The sequence below is a fragment of the Grammomys surdaster genome, unplaced genomic scaffold (genome assembly GCF_004785775.1).
Source record: "Grammomys surdaster isolate TR1022 unplaced genomic scaffold, NIH_TR_1.0 125614, whole genome shotgun sequence".
Lineage (NCBI taxonomy): Eukaryota > Metazoa > Chordata > Mammalia > Rodentia > Muridae > Grammomys > Grammomys surdaster.
The window spans coordinates 1861504-1878203 of NW_021620456.1; the positions used below are offsets into that span (position 1 = coordinate 1861504).

General features: G+C 41.3%; 1 protein-coding gene across 1 annotated transcript in view; it reads left to right on the plus strand.

Annotated features, from left to right (window-relative positions):
* Positions 1-16700, plus strand: part of LOC114638634 (receptor-type tyrosine-protein phosphatase gamma-like) — a gene marked incomplete at its 3' end in the record, with an annotated part of 540119 nt that overhangs the window by 144064 nt on the left and 379355 nt on the right. The window contains exon 2 of the mRNA XM_028787198.1: positions 15350-15454. Coding sequence (XP_028643031.1) covers positions 15350-15454 — 105 coding nt within the window. The remainder of the gene's footprint in view (positions 1-15349; positions 15455-16700) is intronic.

Genomic DNA, 16700 nt, shown 5'->3' on the forward strand with positions numbered 1-16700 from the left:
GTTTGTGGTTGTTGCAGAGTTATCTGTATTTATAGGAGGAATATATTGGTTCATTTAAGCATCTCACTAATAGTATATAAAGTTAAATTGTTCTCTCTAATTTCTGAATGTCCTTCCAAGTTTTCTTCCTCTAGCTGAGCTGTATCCTAGAGCTTCCTTCAATGTCAGATGAAGGTGTCAGGACCTCAGATAGATTTATGAGCCTTATATTTTCAATGCTTAGCCAATGAGGACACCAGGGAACCACTTAGCTGCATAAAACCACTATTCCTACACCCATTGAATTAGTACTATCTTGAATAGAAACAGAGCAGAAACAGACTAGTTTAGATGTCTGGATTTATGGGAATAAGGTAGGTAGACAACAAGTCTGAGTTCCCCCCAACTTTTGTCCTTTGGGGCAGAAGCATAGTAGGGATTATATCAGAGATAGGATGTAGACGCTGACATTCACAACCATGCAAGGCTCAATTGGAGATGTCCAGCCTATGCCTGATAACATGTAGTCTCAGATAGCTGTGGATATGGCCAGACCCAAAAACCACACACTTCTTTAAAATATTATATTTTTATTTTTTAAAGACAGAGTCTCACTGTGTAACCTTGGGTATCCTGGAACTCACTGTGTAGACCAGGCTAAAGGCTCACAGAATTCTTCCTTCTTTTACCTCCAAAGTTCTAGGATTGAAGACATGTGCCACCATACCTGGAGATTTCCAAGTCTTGAACTTTGTAGATGACATGTGGGTTACAGTGTCGCGCCAGTAGAGAGGGACCCGTTCCATGCCCAGCTTCTCTCAATTTTCTCTCTAGTTTCCATTGTCTAATAGAAACACAAGGAGGCATCAGGATGAAGGGAACGGCAGAGCAAGTGCTTTGCTTGCCCGTTCCCCAACAGCTCGGTCCCTTTCCCATATTCAGAATACCTGCAGTTGTGCACACTTGTACTTTCGGAGGTCATTGCGTCATCAAGGTGTCTTCCATGATTGCTCTCCACGTTCTGCATTAAGACAAGCTCTCTAACTGAACCTAGAGCTAATGAATCTGGCTACTGTTTCTGGCCAGCCTGCCTTGGGGATTCCCCTCTCTAAGTCCTGAGTATCTGGATTGATTGTTGGTGGGGCACTGAATGCTGGGCTTCTCAACTAAAATCCTCATACTTGAACAACTGGTGTCTTATTTACCCTTCAGCTTTCTTTTCATCCCCTCAATTACCATTTTTAATGTATAATAAAAGCTCAAATTGGATAGATAATCTACCATCCTTTTTTTACTTGGTAACTTAGGTGCTGTGGTATATCCATCTTAACACATGAAGCGTGTGTGGCCAGCCACTGCAGCATGGGGCAGTATGATTCTAAAGGCTTCTTTCTCATCCCCGCTTCTCAGTTGAAATGTGAACATATGCCTGCATAGAATGTTCCCTTCTTCTGTTTTAGGGAAACTGAATTGTTTTCTCAGCAGTTAGTTGGCGTTAGCATAATGCCTCCCTGTGTAGGCTGTAGTGTTAGAATTCTTTTTGCAAACCTTGTAATAATTTTCAGGAATTATCACTTTTATTATAGTGTATTTGGTACAACGAGAAAGTGTTTTTTATGCAGTGTGAAATCTCTGAAAAAGACAGTCAAACCACATTGTGTTTTCAGTGGGGTACAGGGTTTGGCATCTAATTGTCCCACAGAGTGCTTGAGGCTGGGTATATGACTTGTCCAGTGCTGACTATTTTGTGTGGGTCTTTTTATATGTTTTGAAAAGATCTTTTTCTTACTCCCGAGAGTTCTGGAGAGAGTGTGGAGCTCTGATTGTCTACCCAAAGAACATCTGGGTCTTGTTACATACAGTGTCCCTCTGGTATGGAACTTGTCCATTCTGTGCCTTGGTGGCTTAATTTGTTACCTGGGAAGGGTGACAGGATTTGCCCTCCACATTTTGGTGAGCAGGAGATGGGATGTGCTATGTGGATTCCAGGTCCAGACCCAGTGTCTTCTACAACCAAGGGGTCATAAAGGAGTGTAGATGTTATCACAGGCTTCAGTGATGCGCCCAAAAGCTGCAGACTTATTTTTCTTGGAGATTTTGATTCTATTATATTGAATATCAAATAATATATTAACTGGACACTAACCAGATACTAACAGGATACTAATTTCTGCAGGGGAACTATGAAGAAGAAATTTACTTTGTGACATAGAGATGGAAATTTAAAGAAGTCTTTCCAAACATGTATTAAAAACATTTTCTTTTGCCACCATATCTCCAGCCTTGTTTTATCCTGGCTTGAACATTTCTTTTCTTTGGGCAACTTACTTTATTCATTGTTAAGTTTGCTTTTTAAACAAGTGGTTTGTTGTGTAGTGCAGGCTAGACTTTAGTCACAATCCTGTCTCAGTCTCCGAGTGCCTGGGATTACAGGTGTGCACCATCAAGCACAGCTAAAAAATGTATTAAATTAAACGGGGGACGAGGCGGGGGGGAGAACGGAGAGAGAGAGAGAGAGAAAGAGAGTATATGTGTGTGTGTTTGTGTGATACTGATAATTGAACCCAGGGTCTCGCACATGCTCGTAAGCAAGCATCTACTGTTAAGTGAACCCTCCACTCCTGTAAATTATGCTAATAATAGCTCTCTAATTCAGAGGGGATGGGGAGGGTTGTTGTTGTTTTGAGACAGGGTTTTTCTGTGTAGTCCTAACTGTCCTGGAACTCACTCTGTAGACCAGGCTGGCCTTAAGCTCAGAGTTCCGCTTGCCTCTGCCTCCCAAATGCTGGGATTAAAGGTATGCACTATGGCCCATCTCTGGTTCATTTTTTTTTTAATCTTTCTTGATGTGTTTGCATGTTAGCCTGAGATTATGTCTGTGAACCATGTGTGCAGGAGCTGGAGGAGTTCAAACTGCTGTTACATACGGCTATAAGCTGCTATGAAGCTTACTGCAATGAACGTGCCAGGTAGTGAATCCAGGCTCTTTGCAAGAGCAGTCAGTGCAGTAAGAGATCTCTCTAGCCCCTGGAGCTCATCTTTCAGGAACACTCCATCAAGTGTCAGTGCATTTTAGTGTTGTTATCTTTCTGTTTTCTCCCTATAGTGCATGAACTTCACACGCCACACTTTATTTCTACAACATCTAAAGTCTGTATCCTTTTTTTTCTTTTTTTAAACTGGTCTCATAATTTGGTGTCTTAAGTTTTTGACTGTCACAGAATGAGTTAATCAGAACAGGAAGAGAGCAGCAGAAAAGAGAAAACTGAGGCTTCTCTTTATCTCTAAAGATCTGAAACCAAGGACATGGTGTGTAAGGGTGAATCTCTTCAGTGTCCTTTGTTAGTAACGCTGAGTGAAGGCAGGGTTTGTTTCCAGATCTCCCAGGGTCTCTAGTCTGTGATGCTGCAATTTCTCTGGACTTGTTTCTTGTACTAGTTTGTAACAAATATAGCGAGTGCCTCATGTGTTATAGTTTTTACTCATCTGTGCACATTTCAAAGGCTCAATCTGTTTTGTTCAATTGTGCTGATAGTGAAGCCCCCAAAGATATAGTTTCCTTTGAAAGATCAGTTGTTTCATTTTAGAAAGGAAGAAGTCTATTTTCCCTCCAACCTCCAGTTTGATTGACTAGGTTACAGAGTTATAAGCCTATTTAGATTCCAAGTAGACAGATACCTTTACCGGAAATTGATTTTGCTCAGCTTTTTGTAAACAAATAGTTATTGGGCATGGGGGTAGAGGGGTGGAGGGTTATTGAGCTGAAACTTTGCATTTGAGGCTTAAGCACTGCAAATTGTAAACTGCTTTTCCTTTGGACTGTGAATGGGTCTTGTAGTTAATTAGTCTGAGTCGGAGGTTTTTACAAAAAGCGGAACCAAGACAGAAACACGGGGCAAGGTCTGCCACCAAAACACTGCCATTTCTTCATTGGGAAAAATCACATTTGCTTAAAAAGCCTTTCTCCAGCCCCTCACTCTTCTTCCCCCCCTACCCCCCGCAAACCTTGCATATAAACAACGGATTCCTCCTCTTTTTAATTATTCAAGAAATTGCTATTAGAGCTTTTTAAGCAAACTGAGTGATAAGTGCTTTAGCCATCTTGATGTGATCTGGCAAAAAAAAATATGTGGTTACAGTTTTTCTTTTTAATTAAATCATTTTATTTAAGATTCTAATAGCTTTTTAAAATTATTTTTCTTGAGAGTTGTATTGTGTTATTTCAAGTTAATAACCCCCTTTCTAGCAAAGCAGAATACAAGATAGTTCTCCGGGTGATTTCTTGCTGCATTTGAAGAGAACAAAGCCAGCTTCATTCTAGCTGGCATGGAGCCCAACTTACCACCTCAGAAACGTGGAGATAGCACAGATGAACTTGTAGCCTTGGGTTGTTCTGACTTGGACTACTAGCGTGGTTGCCTGGCAATGTAAACCGGTTCCTCATGTTTTTATTTTCCCTTTAAATACCATGGGCAGATCTACATCTGTTGAATTAAAAAAAAAAAAAGGCAATGAGGGGCTTGTTTATTAGAATTTTGGGAGTGAGACATGGTCCTGTGGACCAAGAGAGACTGTTACAGTTAGCCGTTTATCCTCCTAGCCAGATGTCATATTGTCCCTGGATTCTTGTGTGAGACTTAACACACAAACTTGAGCTGTTGCTAAAGATAAAAATCTTCATCGTATTCTCTAGAGGGATTGTCTTAGATCTCGTTTATTTATTACCTTTTATCTAAATGGCTTTCCATCCATGCACTTACGTTGTGTTATGGAAGAATTCTCTACCCACCCCAAGAGTCATTATGGGAGGCAGAATTGAGGGCAAGGTTTACACAGTGATGGCTCAGCAGTTAGGAGCCTAGGTCCTAGTTCTAGTTCACAGCATCTTCATAACAACATATCTCCAGTTCCAGGGGATTAGTGCCCCCTTCTGTCCTCTGGTGCCACCTGCATGCTCCTGGTGTACATATATACACTCAGGCACACACAGAAGCATAAGATAAATCTTTGAAAGAAGAAATTCTGCTAGTTGTTCCATGGAATCACCAAGAGGGTGCACTGGATGCCAGTGTCACACAGGTCCGTACTCTCCTTGTATGAGGGTATAGTTTTTAGTTGTTGTTGTTGTTTAAATATGCGTTTCTTAGTCTTTGAGACCTTCATATATATATATAGAATGTATTTCAATCATATTCATCCCTACTCTCCCCTTTAGCCCAACCCAGAAAGCCTTGCCCCCAACATCATGTCCTCTTTTAAAATACAGTAAAGTCCCATCAGTGAGTCCAATTAGTGCATTGAGTCATGGTTTATCTACCCAATTCACACCCTAAAGAACACTGACTCTACCTCCTCTTGCAGTTGTCAACTGTCAGTAGCTCCTCAGCTAGGAGTGTGAGCTCCTATGCTATTCCCCAACCCATGCTGGAATGTTGCCTGGCTTGATCTTATATAGGCAGCCGTGGCTGCTGTGAGCTTATGAGTCCCGTCATGTCAGGAGGACCCTGTTTCACACCAGTGTCCTCACACCTCCTGCTCCTAGGTTATTGCTCTTCCTTTCCTTATGTTCTTTGAGCTTTGGGAGAAGAGGATGTGGTCTATATGTCCCATTTATGCCAGAGACTCCACAGTCCCTCCATACTCTACCAGTTGTCAGGCTCTTTGTTATTCACTGCTCACTTACAAAGAAACTTCTCCGATACGGTCCTAGAGCTTGGTTAATCTTTGGATGTAGACATATTTAAGAAACAGTTTGACACAAGCAGGTATAGTTTTATGCAGAGTATAGTATTAAGAAAATGTGTAGTTGGCATTATTATTGCTTCTTTCTGTTTGTTTGTTTTGTTTGTTTTGAAATTGTGTGTGTGTGTGTGTGTGTGTGTGTGTGTGTGTGTGATGGTGCCATGAAGGAGCCAGAGCATGACTTGGAGCAGTTTGGTTCTTCCTTCACCAGAGGATGGAAGTGAGGTTGTCAGGGCTGGAGGCGCCTTTACCCACTGAGCTTCTATCTCTGCTACTGCTTCTTTCTCTTCCAGGTGTCTTTATAAATGTATCTGCATTTTAAATGAATCTGCATTGGCGTTCATCGCTTTAAAATGTTGATCTGCATAATATTTTCTTTGCTTTTGTGGTAGTAGATACCAGACTTGGGCTGTTTCATGCTAGGCAAATGCTCTGCCACCAAAGCATACTCTAGGTCTTCTGAAATTCCTTTTTAGATCCATCTCCACTTAGATGAAAAGGGCAGCGGTGGGTTCATAGAAAAGAGAAGCCAGGTAAACTTAAAAACCAGGTAGGCATGTATTTGCTCAAATGAATGTATCTAGCTCCAGAGTTTAGCTTCTGTAGAACTTCCCAACCCTCCGCTCCTAGTCCACACCTAGTGTCTTGGTCTGGACAGGGATAGGTAATGACTTCAGCTTGTCATCAAGGCCACCTGCCTCAGTTCCATTTCATACAGGGTATCTTGCTTTGTCATTTTCTACCTTTTCCTTATTTCCTTGAGACTGGGTCTCTCAGCCTCAGCAATCCTTCTGTCTCCACCTCACTGTTAGCACTTGGGTGACTGGTGTGCGTGGTCTGGATTTGAACTTCAGTTCTTATGCTTGAACAACAAACCCCTTTCCTTTTCATGACCCTAATTTTCCATGGTTCGTCACCTGATAGACTGGGCTGTGATTGAAAACTCAGATGGCCATGGGGCATTATTTCAGGTCAAATGGTCAGATGGAATAGAGAAGCAATGAGCTCCGTATCTCAAGGCCCGTCTCTAAACAGGCACCTACTCCTCACACATCATATTGTTGATGTTGGGAATCAACTCCCAGTACAATTGGATAAGATGGATATTGGGGTTCTTTCTTGGGTTTTCCAATGCTGGGTGTACACACACACACACACACACACACACACACACACACACACACAAACACACACACTCTGTTAGTAAAATAAAACATCTAGGTGGGTAGCTGTACTCAGCTTGGTGGCTACCAGTGTATGAACTGGCTGTATTTGCCATTTTGTGGATCACTGAAAATTTATGACATCTCTGTAGCATTGGAGGTGACCATGATGCTAACTGTGACAAGTCTTCATTTTCTTGCTTAGACTACAGAGTTGCAAGACTCATTCTTTGGGAACCAGAGTATTATTGTAACGCAGGCCTGGGGAGCTGTTCATTTCACCTCTGTCCAGCGCTGCGAAGTCTTTGAAGCCAAGAACCCAGTCTTTCTTTTCAGGATTGTGTCTTTGTGACAGGGAATTTTCTCCTTCAGATTTTCTCTGCAAGGGGTTATCAAACTGTGGGAAGAGTCAGCTTTTGAAGCATTCCGTATATATCTCAGACGTTTTGGAAAGTGCTTCTAGTCTTTGAACTTCTAAAAGCATGGCTCAGTTAATTATAGCAAAGGGTAGCTCTAATTTTTCTAGTCTTGATTTAAAAGACAATAGATTCTGCCTTCTGGAAAACGGCTCATATTATAGTCAGTCAGGGTTTTGCTTCTCTCCCTGACTTATTTCAGTTTTATGAGGCCGTTCTGTGTCTCTCTTGCCCAGTAGGACCTAACTCTATGGTGTGATCCCTTGCTCCCTAGAATTGCCTTGAGTTCTAATGATTTATTTTATATAAAAAGAAATCATGGGTGTGTGTTAGATCTCTTTATCATGTTAGATAATGAAAAACAATTCTTTGTGGTTTGGACAATAGGTGCATTTGAATACGATGAAATAGACAATCTGCTGTAATAGAATCCATTGTATTTGAGGTTGGTTTGGTATCACACAACAGCTAGAACAGTCTGTAGCACCCTAGCTGCTAAGAGGGGCACTTCTTGATTCTGCTTTTTGGGACACTCACCAAGTACATTTTACCACAATTAATTGAAACATAGCACAAAGGAACTGTGAGACTCGTCAGAATATTTAATTACTTTTAACTATAATTTGATACATTTGCTCATTGTAGGCATAAAAAGGATAAAGATATATTCATTTTAGACTATTGTGTGGAGTTTAATGTTCTTAAATGCTCTTTAAAATTTAGAGAAAATTGTGCCTGATTTTATCATACTTGAGGGATCTTTAATTTGTTTGTTGTATGAGGAGTTATAATAGACATAAACAGCCTGCTTAACTGTTTGTTCGCCACCATTGGAATCTGCAGATGAAGATGAAAGGGGCCTATTGCTTCATTTTAGTGACGTGAGTAGAAGATCGAGGCTTGCTCATCCTCGCTCCGTCCCTCACCCTGTGTAGTTTTATTTGTCCATGGGAGGAACCACAAACAGTTGTTTTGATGTTTTCAATTTTGAGTCAATCTCCTCTCCTAGACCCCCACATCCTTTACCATGCCCTAGAATTGAGCATCTAGTTTAGGTAAAAACTACCTTCATGTGCAGGCTACTAGATGTGCAAGCATGTTTTGAAGGAATTTGGGGGTGCTCTTATAAATCCAGTTAGCCTCTATGCTGTGTCACCTTTGTTTCTTATGGGACCATTAGTGATAGCCATTAACATTTTCTCATTGTGACAGATACCTGGGAGAAACTTTCGAAGAACAAATGATTAGTTTTTGATTGTGGTTTCAGAGGTTTTAATCCTTGGGTAGTGGACTCTCCTTTTCCTGGGCTGTGAGGAGAGAAACCTTGAACTGGAGGAACAAAGTCTCTGACATCTGACACTCAGAAAGCAGGGGAGGAGATCACAGAAGGTGGAGGCACAAGATGCTTAACAAAATCTTGCCTCCCACAGACCTGTGTTTTCAAAGTCAGGCTTCCTGCCGGCCCATTTAGTTATAAAGTCATGAACGGTTCTATCCCTTGATGAAGTGAGTGTCTTCAGGATCCAGTCACTTCTTTAAGATTGGATCCCAAGGTTAGGGACTGTCTTAGGGTTTCTATTTGCTTTGAAGAGACACCATGCACCATGACCAAAGCAATTCTTAAAAGGAAAACATTTCATTGGAGCTGGCTTACAGTTTCTGAGGTTCAATCTATTATCATCATGGCAGAAAGCATGGAAGCATCCAGGCAGACATGGTGCTGGAAGAGCCAAGAGCTCTTCACCTTGATCCAAAGGCAACTGGGAGAGAGACTGACTCTTTGGTGCTAGTTGGGGCTTGAGCATAGGACCCCACAGCCCAGTCTACAGTGACACACTTCCTCCAAAAAGCCATGTCTACTCAAACAAGACCACATGTACTAATAGTGCCAGTCCCTGGGCCAAGCATATTCAAACTACCACAGTAATTAAGCCTTCAGTGTGTGTGTGTGTGTGAGTGTGTGTGTGTGTGTGTGTGTGTGTGTGTATGTGTTTGTGTGGATGTATGTGTATATGTGTTTGTGTGTGCTTGTGTTTGCCTACAAGCTGGGACTTCGTATCAGATTATGCCAGATCATATTTCAGATTCTGTGTGACTCAGCAGAGGTAAAGTGGACATTACTGGTTCAAACCAGGAAGACAGAGTATACTGTAAAGGCACTGTGGTAGTGCTTCTGAAATCCTTTCTTGCTGGACATCTCCCACTTCCAGTTCTCAGTTATAGTAAAGAAGACATGTCATGAACTGTATAATTATAGTCATGCCTTTACAATTTGGGAAGAGCTCTCTTCATGACAACTCAATCCACCACCTTCTCTCCTTCCTTCACTCCCTCCCTCCTTCCTATTTTTAAGACGAGATCTCTCTATGTAGCCCTGGCTGGCCTGGAATCATAGAGACCTGCCTATCTCTGCCTCCCAGGTGCTGGGATTAAAGGTGTGCATCACCACACCCAATTTGATTTCTGTTTCTTACAGTCTCAGAGAGACTTGCTTCTAACAATGAAATTTAGGAGAAGACATCTGGTCCAAGAGATGGCAGTTCAGTGGTTAGTACTGCTTACTGCTCTTGCAGAGGTCCCTAGTTTGGCTCTTAGCATACAGGTTTGGTGGTTCACAATTGCTTATTATAACTGGCTCCAGGGGCATTATGACATTCTCTTATGGCCTCTACAGGTATATACATGGGAGGCATACACGTGCATGCGCACGCGCACACACACACATACACAAATGAAAGCAAATTTTTTTTAAAAAAAGCCAACTATGTCAAATTGTGGCTTAATGTGTTGAAGGGAGCTTTTTGAAAGAATAAGATGTTCATACACAAATTAACACAGAAGAGTTAATGAAAATTCAAGTTCTTCCCCCAAGACCATGTTTTTGTGAAACTCTCAGAGTACACAGAACCCTCCTGAAGATCCAGTTAAGGAGATGGGTAACACATCTACTTTTATATTCCCTGAGTACAAACATTTATTCTTATAAACTGTGTCCAGTAGCTGTGGGAAATTAAATCATGCACACAGGAAACTGTTTCCTTGATGTCTTCAGTAATAGGTAACTCAGAGGATATTTTTATAGGAAGAGATTGGGCCTTTGGGCCTGAAACCTTTTTATCTTTTTCACTTTCGGCTGGAAATGAGGTAGGCTCGGTAGAAGTTCTGAGAGGAGATGGAGTTTTTGAGAACTCCCCGATGAAAATGCCTGCCACTCATTTAGCACTCTGCCTAGCAACCAAGTTGACTTAAGATTCCGCCTGCTGAGTGAGATGTGAGCACCATTGGCTAGTTAATACTGTTGGTTTTTAAAGCTCCGCTTTCATCTTGTCAGGACCGGTAGACTGGGATACTAGGAGGCTCTGGATTTGTCCCTCTAAAACCCATTCCATTATTATACATTCAAGACTCTCAAAGACTGCTAGACTTTGAAATTCTTCCTGCTCAGGTTTGCTAGCCAATGGGGGATATGTATTTGTTGCTTACAGTGACGTTAGAGTTGACCTGTTTCAGAATGTATGTATATCCATGTATACCACTGGACCTTTCAGTGTTGGGTACAACTGGCCCAGCAATTTGGTGGATTATGCATAACACAACAAAAAGCTCGAATATGCTTTCAGCTGACAGATAACTCCAGATCCATAAGCCATAGAGGCTAGGTTGTAGAACTTGCTGGAGTTTATGTTCACATAGCACCATCTCTTCCTTCCTGTTATCCAAATGATAACCATAGGCAGATTTACACTTTTTGTCTGTTCTGAAGAATGAAACCACACATTTTCATAAGCACGCTCCATTTTTAATTGTGTAATTAAGTTGCTGACATAAGCAAGTATGTAATTTCACATTAAGGTAAGGATCCGTAAAGGCATGCATTTGCATAATTTAATTTTCTGCACAGAAGATATTGAAAATCAATAGGATGATTCATAGCCAAACTATAGCAGTACCATGCTGCTGCTTGGCTGTTGGAGCTCTGGAGAGGACGGAGTATTAAAATTGATTGAATTTGGCGTGCTGACTCTGTAGCTTTACTTGGGAACCACAGATTGTTACCGTTCGCAAACCTCTGTTCCTTCAATAAAATATTAAGTTGCTTTATATACAGTGTATACATTTTGACTGCTATTCAAATAGTTTTAAAAAATACATTTTAAAAATCACCTTGATTTTTAATGTTTGTATTCAATGAATATAAAAGCCTTGATTGAATGACTGAGGTGAGGGCTTTACATCATTTTCTTTTAGTTTATGCAATACATCAATACTCATCAATACATGAGTCCATCGTTGTTATCTGGGGCCGGGATAGGGAATCTCATGTAGCGGACAGACACAATCAAAAGGAAAAGTAATTTAGCTACTTCTGTTGGAAAGAGCGTGGTGCCTGGTAATAGAGTGCTTTTCTCCCCTGATCATTTGGAGTTGCTTCCCCAAAGGCCAGCCTGCTAGGTCCTTCTGTCTTGCTGTGTGTTTTCAGTGTTTGTGCTTTCTGATACATGAGCAGTGGTTTAAGGCAGTGGAGGCAGCGGGTGACTTTTGGCTGTACTCTGCCCCCCAAACCAAACAAAATATAACAAAAATCTAGGACATTTAAAATTATTATTTGGATCCTACTTCAAAACAGTTCAATTTGAATTTCAAGGCACAGAATTTGGAAAAGTTTATGTCATTTATCTGTGAATTCTATTTTACAAAACCAGTTCACCCTTGTGTGGAGAATCCTACCTCTTTTAGCACAAGAGGCCATTTGTAGAGACGTAAATTGATGATCAGAAGTTGAAGTGACTGATTAAAGTAGTGGTTCTCAATCTTCCCTAACGCTGCTCCCCTTGAATTCAGTTTTTCATGTTGTGGTGACCCCCGACTATAAAGTTGCTTTCATTGCTACTCCATGACTGTAATCTTACTACTCTTGTGAGTTGTAATGTAAATATCCGATATGCTGGGTAGCTGATGTGCAGCTTCTGGTTTAAAGTATAAAGCATTGTCATTACATGGCTGTTTCCATAATGACAGGAGACAGTTTTGTCTTCTAGTCAGTTCACTGTAACTCTCCAAGTCTACAGGTTCAGGTCAGGCTGGCTTCTACTTGGCTCTGGTCTGGACTTAACGCTATCACAAGAATTGATCTCTATGGTTTACCTCCTGGCTTAGCTCCAGGTTCTGTTGTTATTCTAGCTTCTGCTGAGCCCATACTTGATCCTCACCTAACCCTTTGTTTTGGGGATCATATCCCAACATCTTCAGGAGCTTATGTCTAGTATGCCCACAAGCAAAGAAGACTGCTTGCCTGATACCCTTGTGCTTGATTTCATCACAGGGTTTTTTGTTTGTTTTTGGTTTTGTTTCTGTTTTTTTGTTTTTTATGGATGCTGGGGTTTGGTGATTCAATGGCTTAAGGAAAGAAAGGGCCAGCCCACGTGTTGGCAGAGATAGAGGTGCCTGGGTAGCTGTTCATTCCACGATAGATTGATAGATAGAACGGGTTATGGTTGCTACTGAAACAGTGACTATGTACTGAGCAAATCTCTATTCTTACGCTGCTGAGGGAAATTGCCTCTAGAGCAGTTCAAATTTAAATTTAGTAAAGTTTACTGGAGCAGAAGAAAATAAAAACTGGACCGGGAACCCACTAAACACCCAGGACAATTTCTGAGAATTCATCCACCAGCGAGCTCAGACATCCTTCACAGAGAAAGGAGGGAAAGCTCTAGAAATCAACTGGGCATGGGCCAGAGAATGTAGCTCAGGGAGAAGAGCACTTGCCTACCGTGCACAGAGTTTATTCTCTGTTACCTCATACGCTGGGTGTGTTGAACTTCACACTTGTAATCCAAACTGGGACATAACGTCAGGGGCACCAGAAGACTGAGGCCACTCCGGGTTCTATGAGACCTTTTCTTTCAACAAATACAAGCAAACAAACGAACAAAATCATCTTAGTGGGCTGCAGCTGAGACAGTCCTCCAATTTCTTACATCCTAAACAGTTAACGTCCTGCAAGTTCTTCTGCATCCAGCAAGAGGCCAGTTAAGAGTAAACTCCCGTATCATTTGGTCTGTTGGGCTTGGAACTGAGTTAGATGCTCTGCTCACAGAGTCCTGTTATCTTCTGGAATATCCTCTACAGCTCATATTTTACAGATAAGGAAACAGAGATAACACTGCAAACCCCAAGAGAATGGCATTTACTGCTTACATTGTCAGGATGCTGCTATACTCATTGTCCTGATACAAAGAGGAAGGGCTTTGAAGCATTATAGGAAACACAGTAGACAGATACACGTTAAAATATTTAAAATATGCACAAAAAAAGAACTGATTGTTCAGTGTGGTTTAGTGGGGAAAGCGTGAGTGAGCAGAGAGGGATGCTTTCCTGTAAGAACCATGCTCTATAGTGGCTCATCTACAGATGAATGGATGGTGAGTGGCAACATTTTCCTTGCAGGTTACAGTGAGCAATGACAGATTTTTTTTTTTCTTTTTGACTTTGTCATTCAGGACTAGTGAACACAGAAGTGCTAGCAGGTTTTCCATTTGCATTTGGAATTTCTTGTGTTTACTTTTCCTCTGAGGGCTCATCTTAGGAGCATCTGTGTTCCAGCCCTGGGTTCGAGTAAGTCTTAAGCTTGTCTTTGCAGTTGAAGTGTTTTTCATTGGCCAACACATTCTCATCACATCTAATACCTGGGCACCCTCATTGCTGACTGATCTGAAGAGAAAATATATGGTAGTTCCCATTTTGCGATTCTCGTTTCAAATCAAATGTATGTTTCTCCTAACCATTTTCTTTTCTTCCTGAAAGCAGATTTGATTTTGTTTGGGTGCATTTGAATATTAATATAGGTGCATGATGTGTATTGTTTTGGGATCTTGGCACCTGTGATATTCGTCTTTGTACACATCTGTGCGTTCAGGTGTAGGCTCATCACCAGAGGCAATTTGCATCAGATGGAAAGGATAGGAGGGATGGGTTTTGAATGCTGGAGTGGGCAGATGGAAGCTCTCCACAGCAGTAGAGAATCCTTTGGCTTTTGTTGGGTGGATTGGATTCCTTTTGAGTTTTCAGAAGTGGGTGTCCATTATGCAGTATTTCCTATGGAGCATTGGTAGTGGAAGATTTTGTGCTTTGCTGTCCTCAGGACCACAGGGAATATTTGTGGACTGAAGATGGGTGTTCACTCTGAGGAGGCTCCAGTGCAAAGGCCCTGGTTTTGATGCATCTGCTTGGCTCTTAGTTCCCATATGTGCTTTTTATTACACTGAAGCCTAGTGAGTGTCCCTGAACCTGAAGCCCCACCCCTCCTCCCATATGTGACAGATAACAAGGAAGAACACATGGGCCCAGGTGGCTTTTTACACCCAGAACACACATGTATTCAGGTACTTAGAATCCAAAGCACACATTTTGGTTCTAAAGATGATCTGACCTTAGGCAAGTAGAAGTTTCTTCATTTCTTGAAGTGTATTTCTTATCACTAAGACTTTTGTATCCATACTTGATGTTGTGTAGACTAATAACATAATGTATATCAAGTAACTAGTAAAGGTTTGGCTGGGCCCTACATCTGTAATCACAGTGGGGAGGATGTGAGTTTGAGGCTAGCCTGATATACAAGGTCAGTTGCAGGTCAGCCTGGGCTTTCAGAGTGATACTATCTCAAAACAAACAAACTGCAACCTAAATCCAAACATAAAACCTCATGGACGTTATTAATATGAACAGTAAATGTGGTAATGCCTTGCTTTGAGTTTCTCTCTGGTCCCTCCCCCCCCCCCCCCCATCTTTTGAAACAGGCTCTTACTCTGTAACCCAGCTAGCCTAGGACAGGAAACAGTTTTCCTGCCTCAGCCAAATATTGGGATTATAGGCACAAGCTACCTCACAACAAAACAAAATGGAGGTTCTATTTAGACAGCCCCTAAGGCCTGTGGTTTTATAAATTACCGTGCCGTGTGAGTCTGAATATCCTTTTTTATTTTTTTATTTTTATTTTTTTGTCCTGTGTCCTGATGTTTGTTTCACTGTCTTCTCCCTCTCTTCCAGCATTGACTGAAGGCTACGTGGGGACCCTGCAGGAGAGCAGACAGGGCAGCTCAGTGCAGATCCGCAGGCGAAAGGCGTCAGGAGACCCCTATTGGGCGTACTCTGGTGAGTCCAGCTGTGTTGGTTAGTGCCCTGGAAAGGTTTAAAAAAAAAAAAAAATCAGAATCAAGATTTTCCTGAGTCCTGTTTCTTGTTTGTTCAAGAAATCTTTGCATTGTTAAAAGTTGAAATATTTAAGCCTGCTTTTCCTGAAAGTTTTTACCTCCTTTCCCAATCTTGAAAACCCACACTCCACATGGCAACCACTATGTGTCTGTCCTTGAAGTTTTCTTGTTAATGTGTCATTGTACCAGACTTGTAACTCTTTGAGAGACAGTGTTGGCTTTAGGACATGTGATAACCCTGAAGGCCAGCTAAGCATCATAAAGCATTGGATAGCCAGTGGGGTCTCTCTGCCATCGCCCAAGAAATTTGAATGTATTTTCAAGTCTCACCAGTTGACCTTATTGTCATTCTTGACCATAATTGTCATTCCGACCAAGCTCGGTTTTACTTTGCACCTTTGAGACAGTGAAATGAGAATGCATTGTTATAATTTTAGTGCATATTACATTAGAAATAACTTCCTTGCCTTTAGAGACCTTTCTGGATTATGTACTAACTAACTAACTAGCTAACTAGAAAAATACACTAGGTGGATTGTTATTTTTAAAAGAGATGTTAAAACTCAAAATTTATGGAAAACGGATCATAGAAAATTAAGGAGGAGTACTTGAAGAAGACAGGCCACTTTCAAATTACTGTGGCACTGAATAATTCAAATTCCTTGTTTGAGAGAGCTTGGAGGCCTGAGTATTACTCTTCATAATAAATCCATACTGTGCAGTGTTGTTGCATATGGAATTGCTGCATTTTTCCTCAGAGTCAGGGCTTCCTTTTCAATCCCAAATCTCCACCTGCAAATCTTGTTAAATTTATGTCAGTGTAAAATTTATAGACCTGATCTTTAATTACCTCTTATCTGTTGGCGGTTTGCATTCTTTTGTCTGCTGATAAATCTCCTGCCCTTGCAGGGAGAGTGGCCAGCTCTGTTTTGTTTGGCTGCTCACAGACAGTGATGGTGAAGAATTCCACCCCACCTCCTTCTTTGTGATTTGAATTATCCAATTAGAGCCTTCTCTCACCATTTTCTGATAAATGAAGGAAATTGGGAGACGGAGGTCAAAATTATAGACACAGCTTCTTGCCAAGACATGCAAAGAAAATTTATCATTGTGTACTCTCTGGCGTGGGATCAGTCATGAAGGGGCGTAAAGTGGCCTGTTATTTACAGTTCATCAATTTAGTGTAA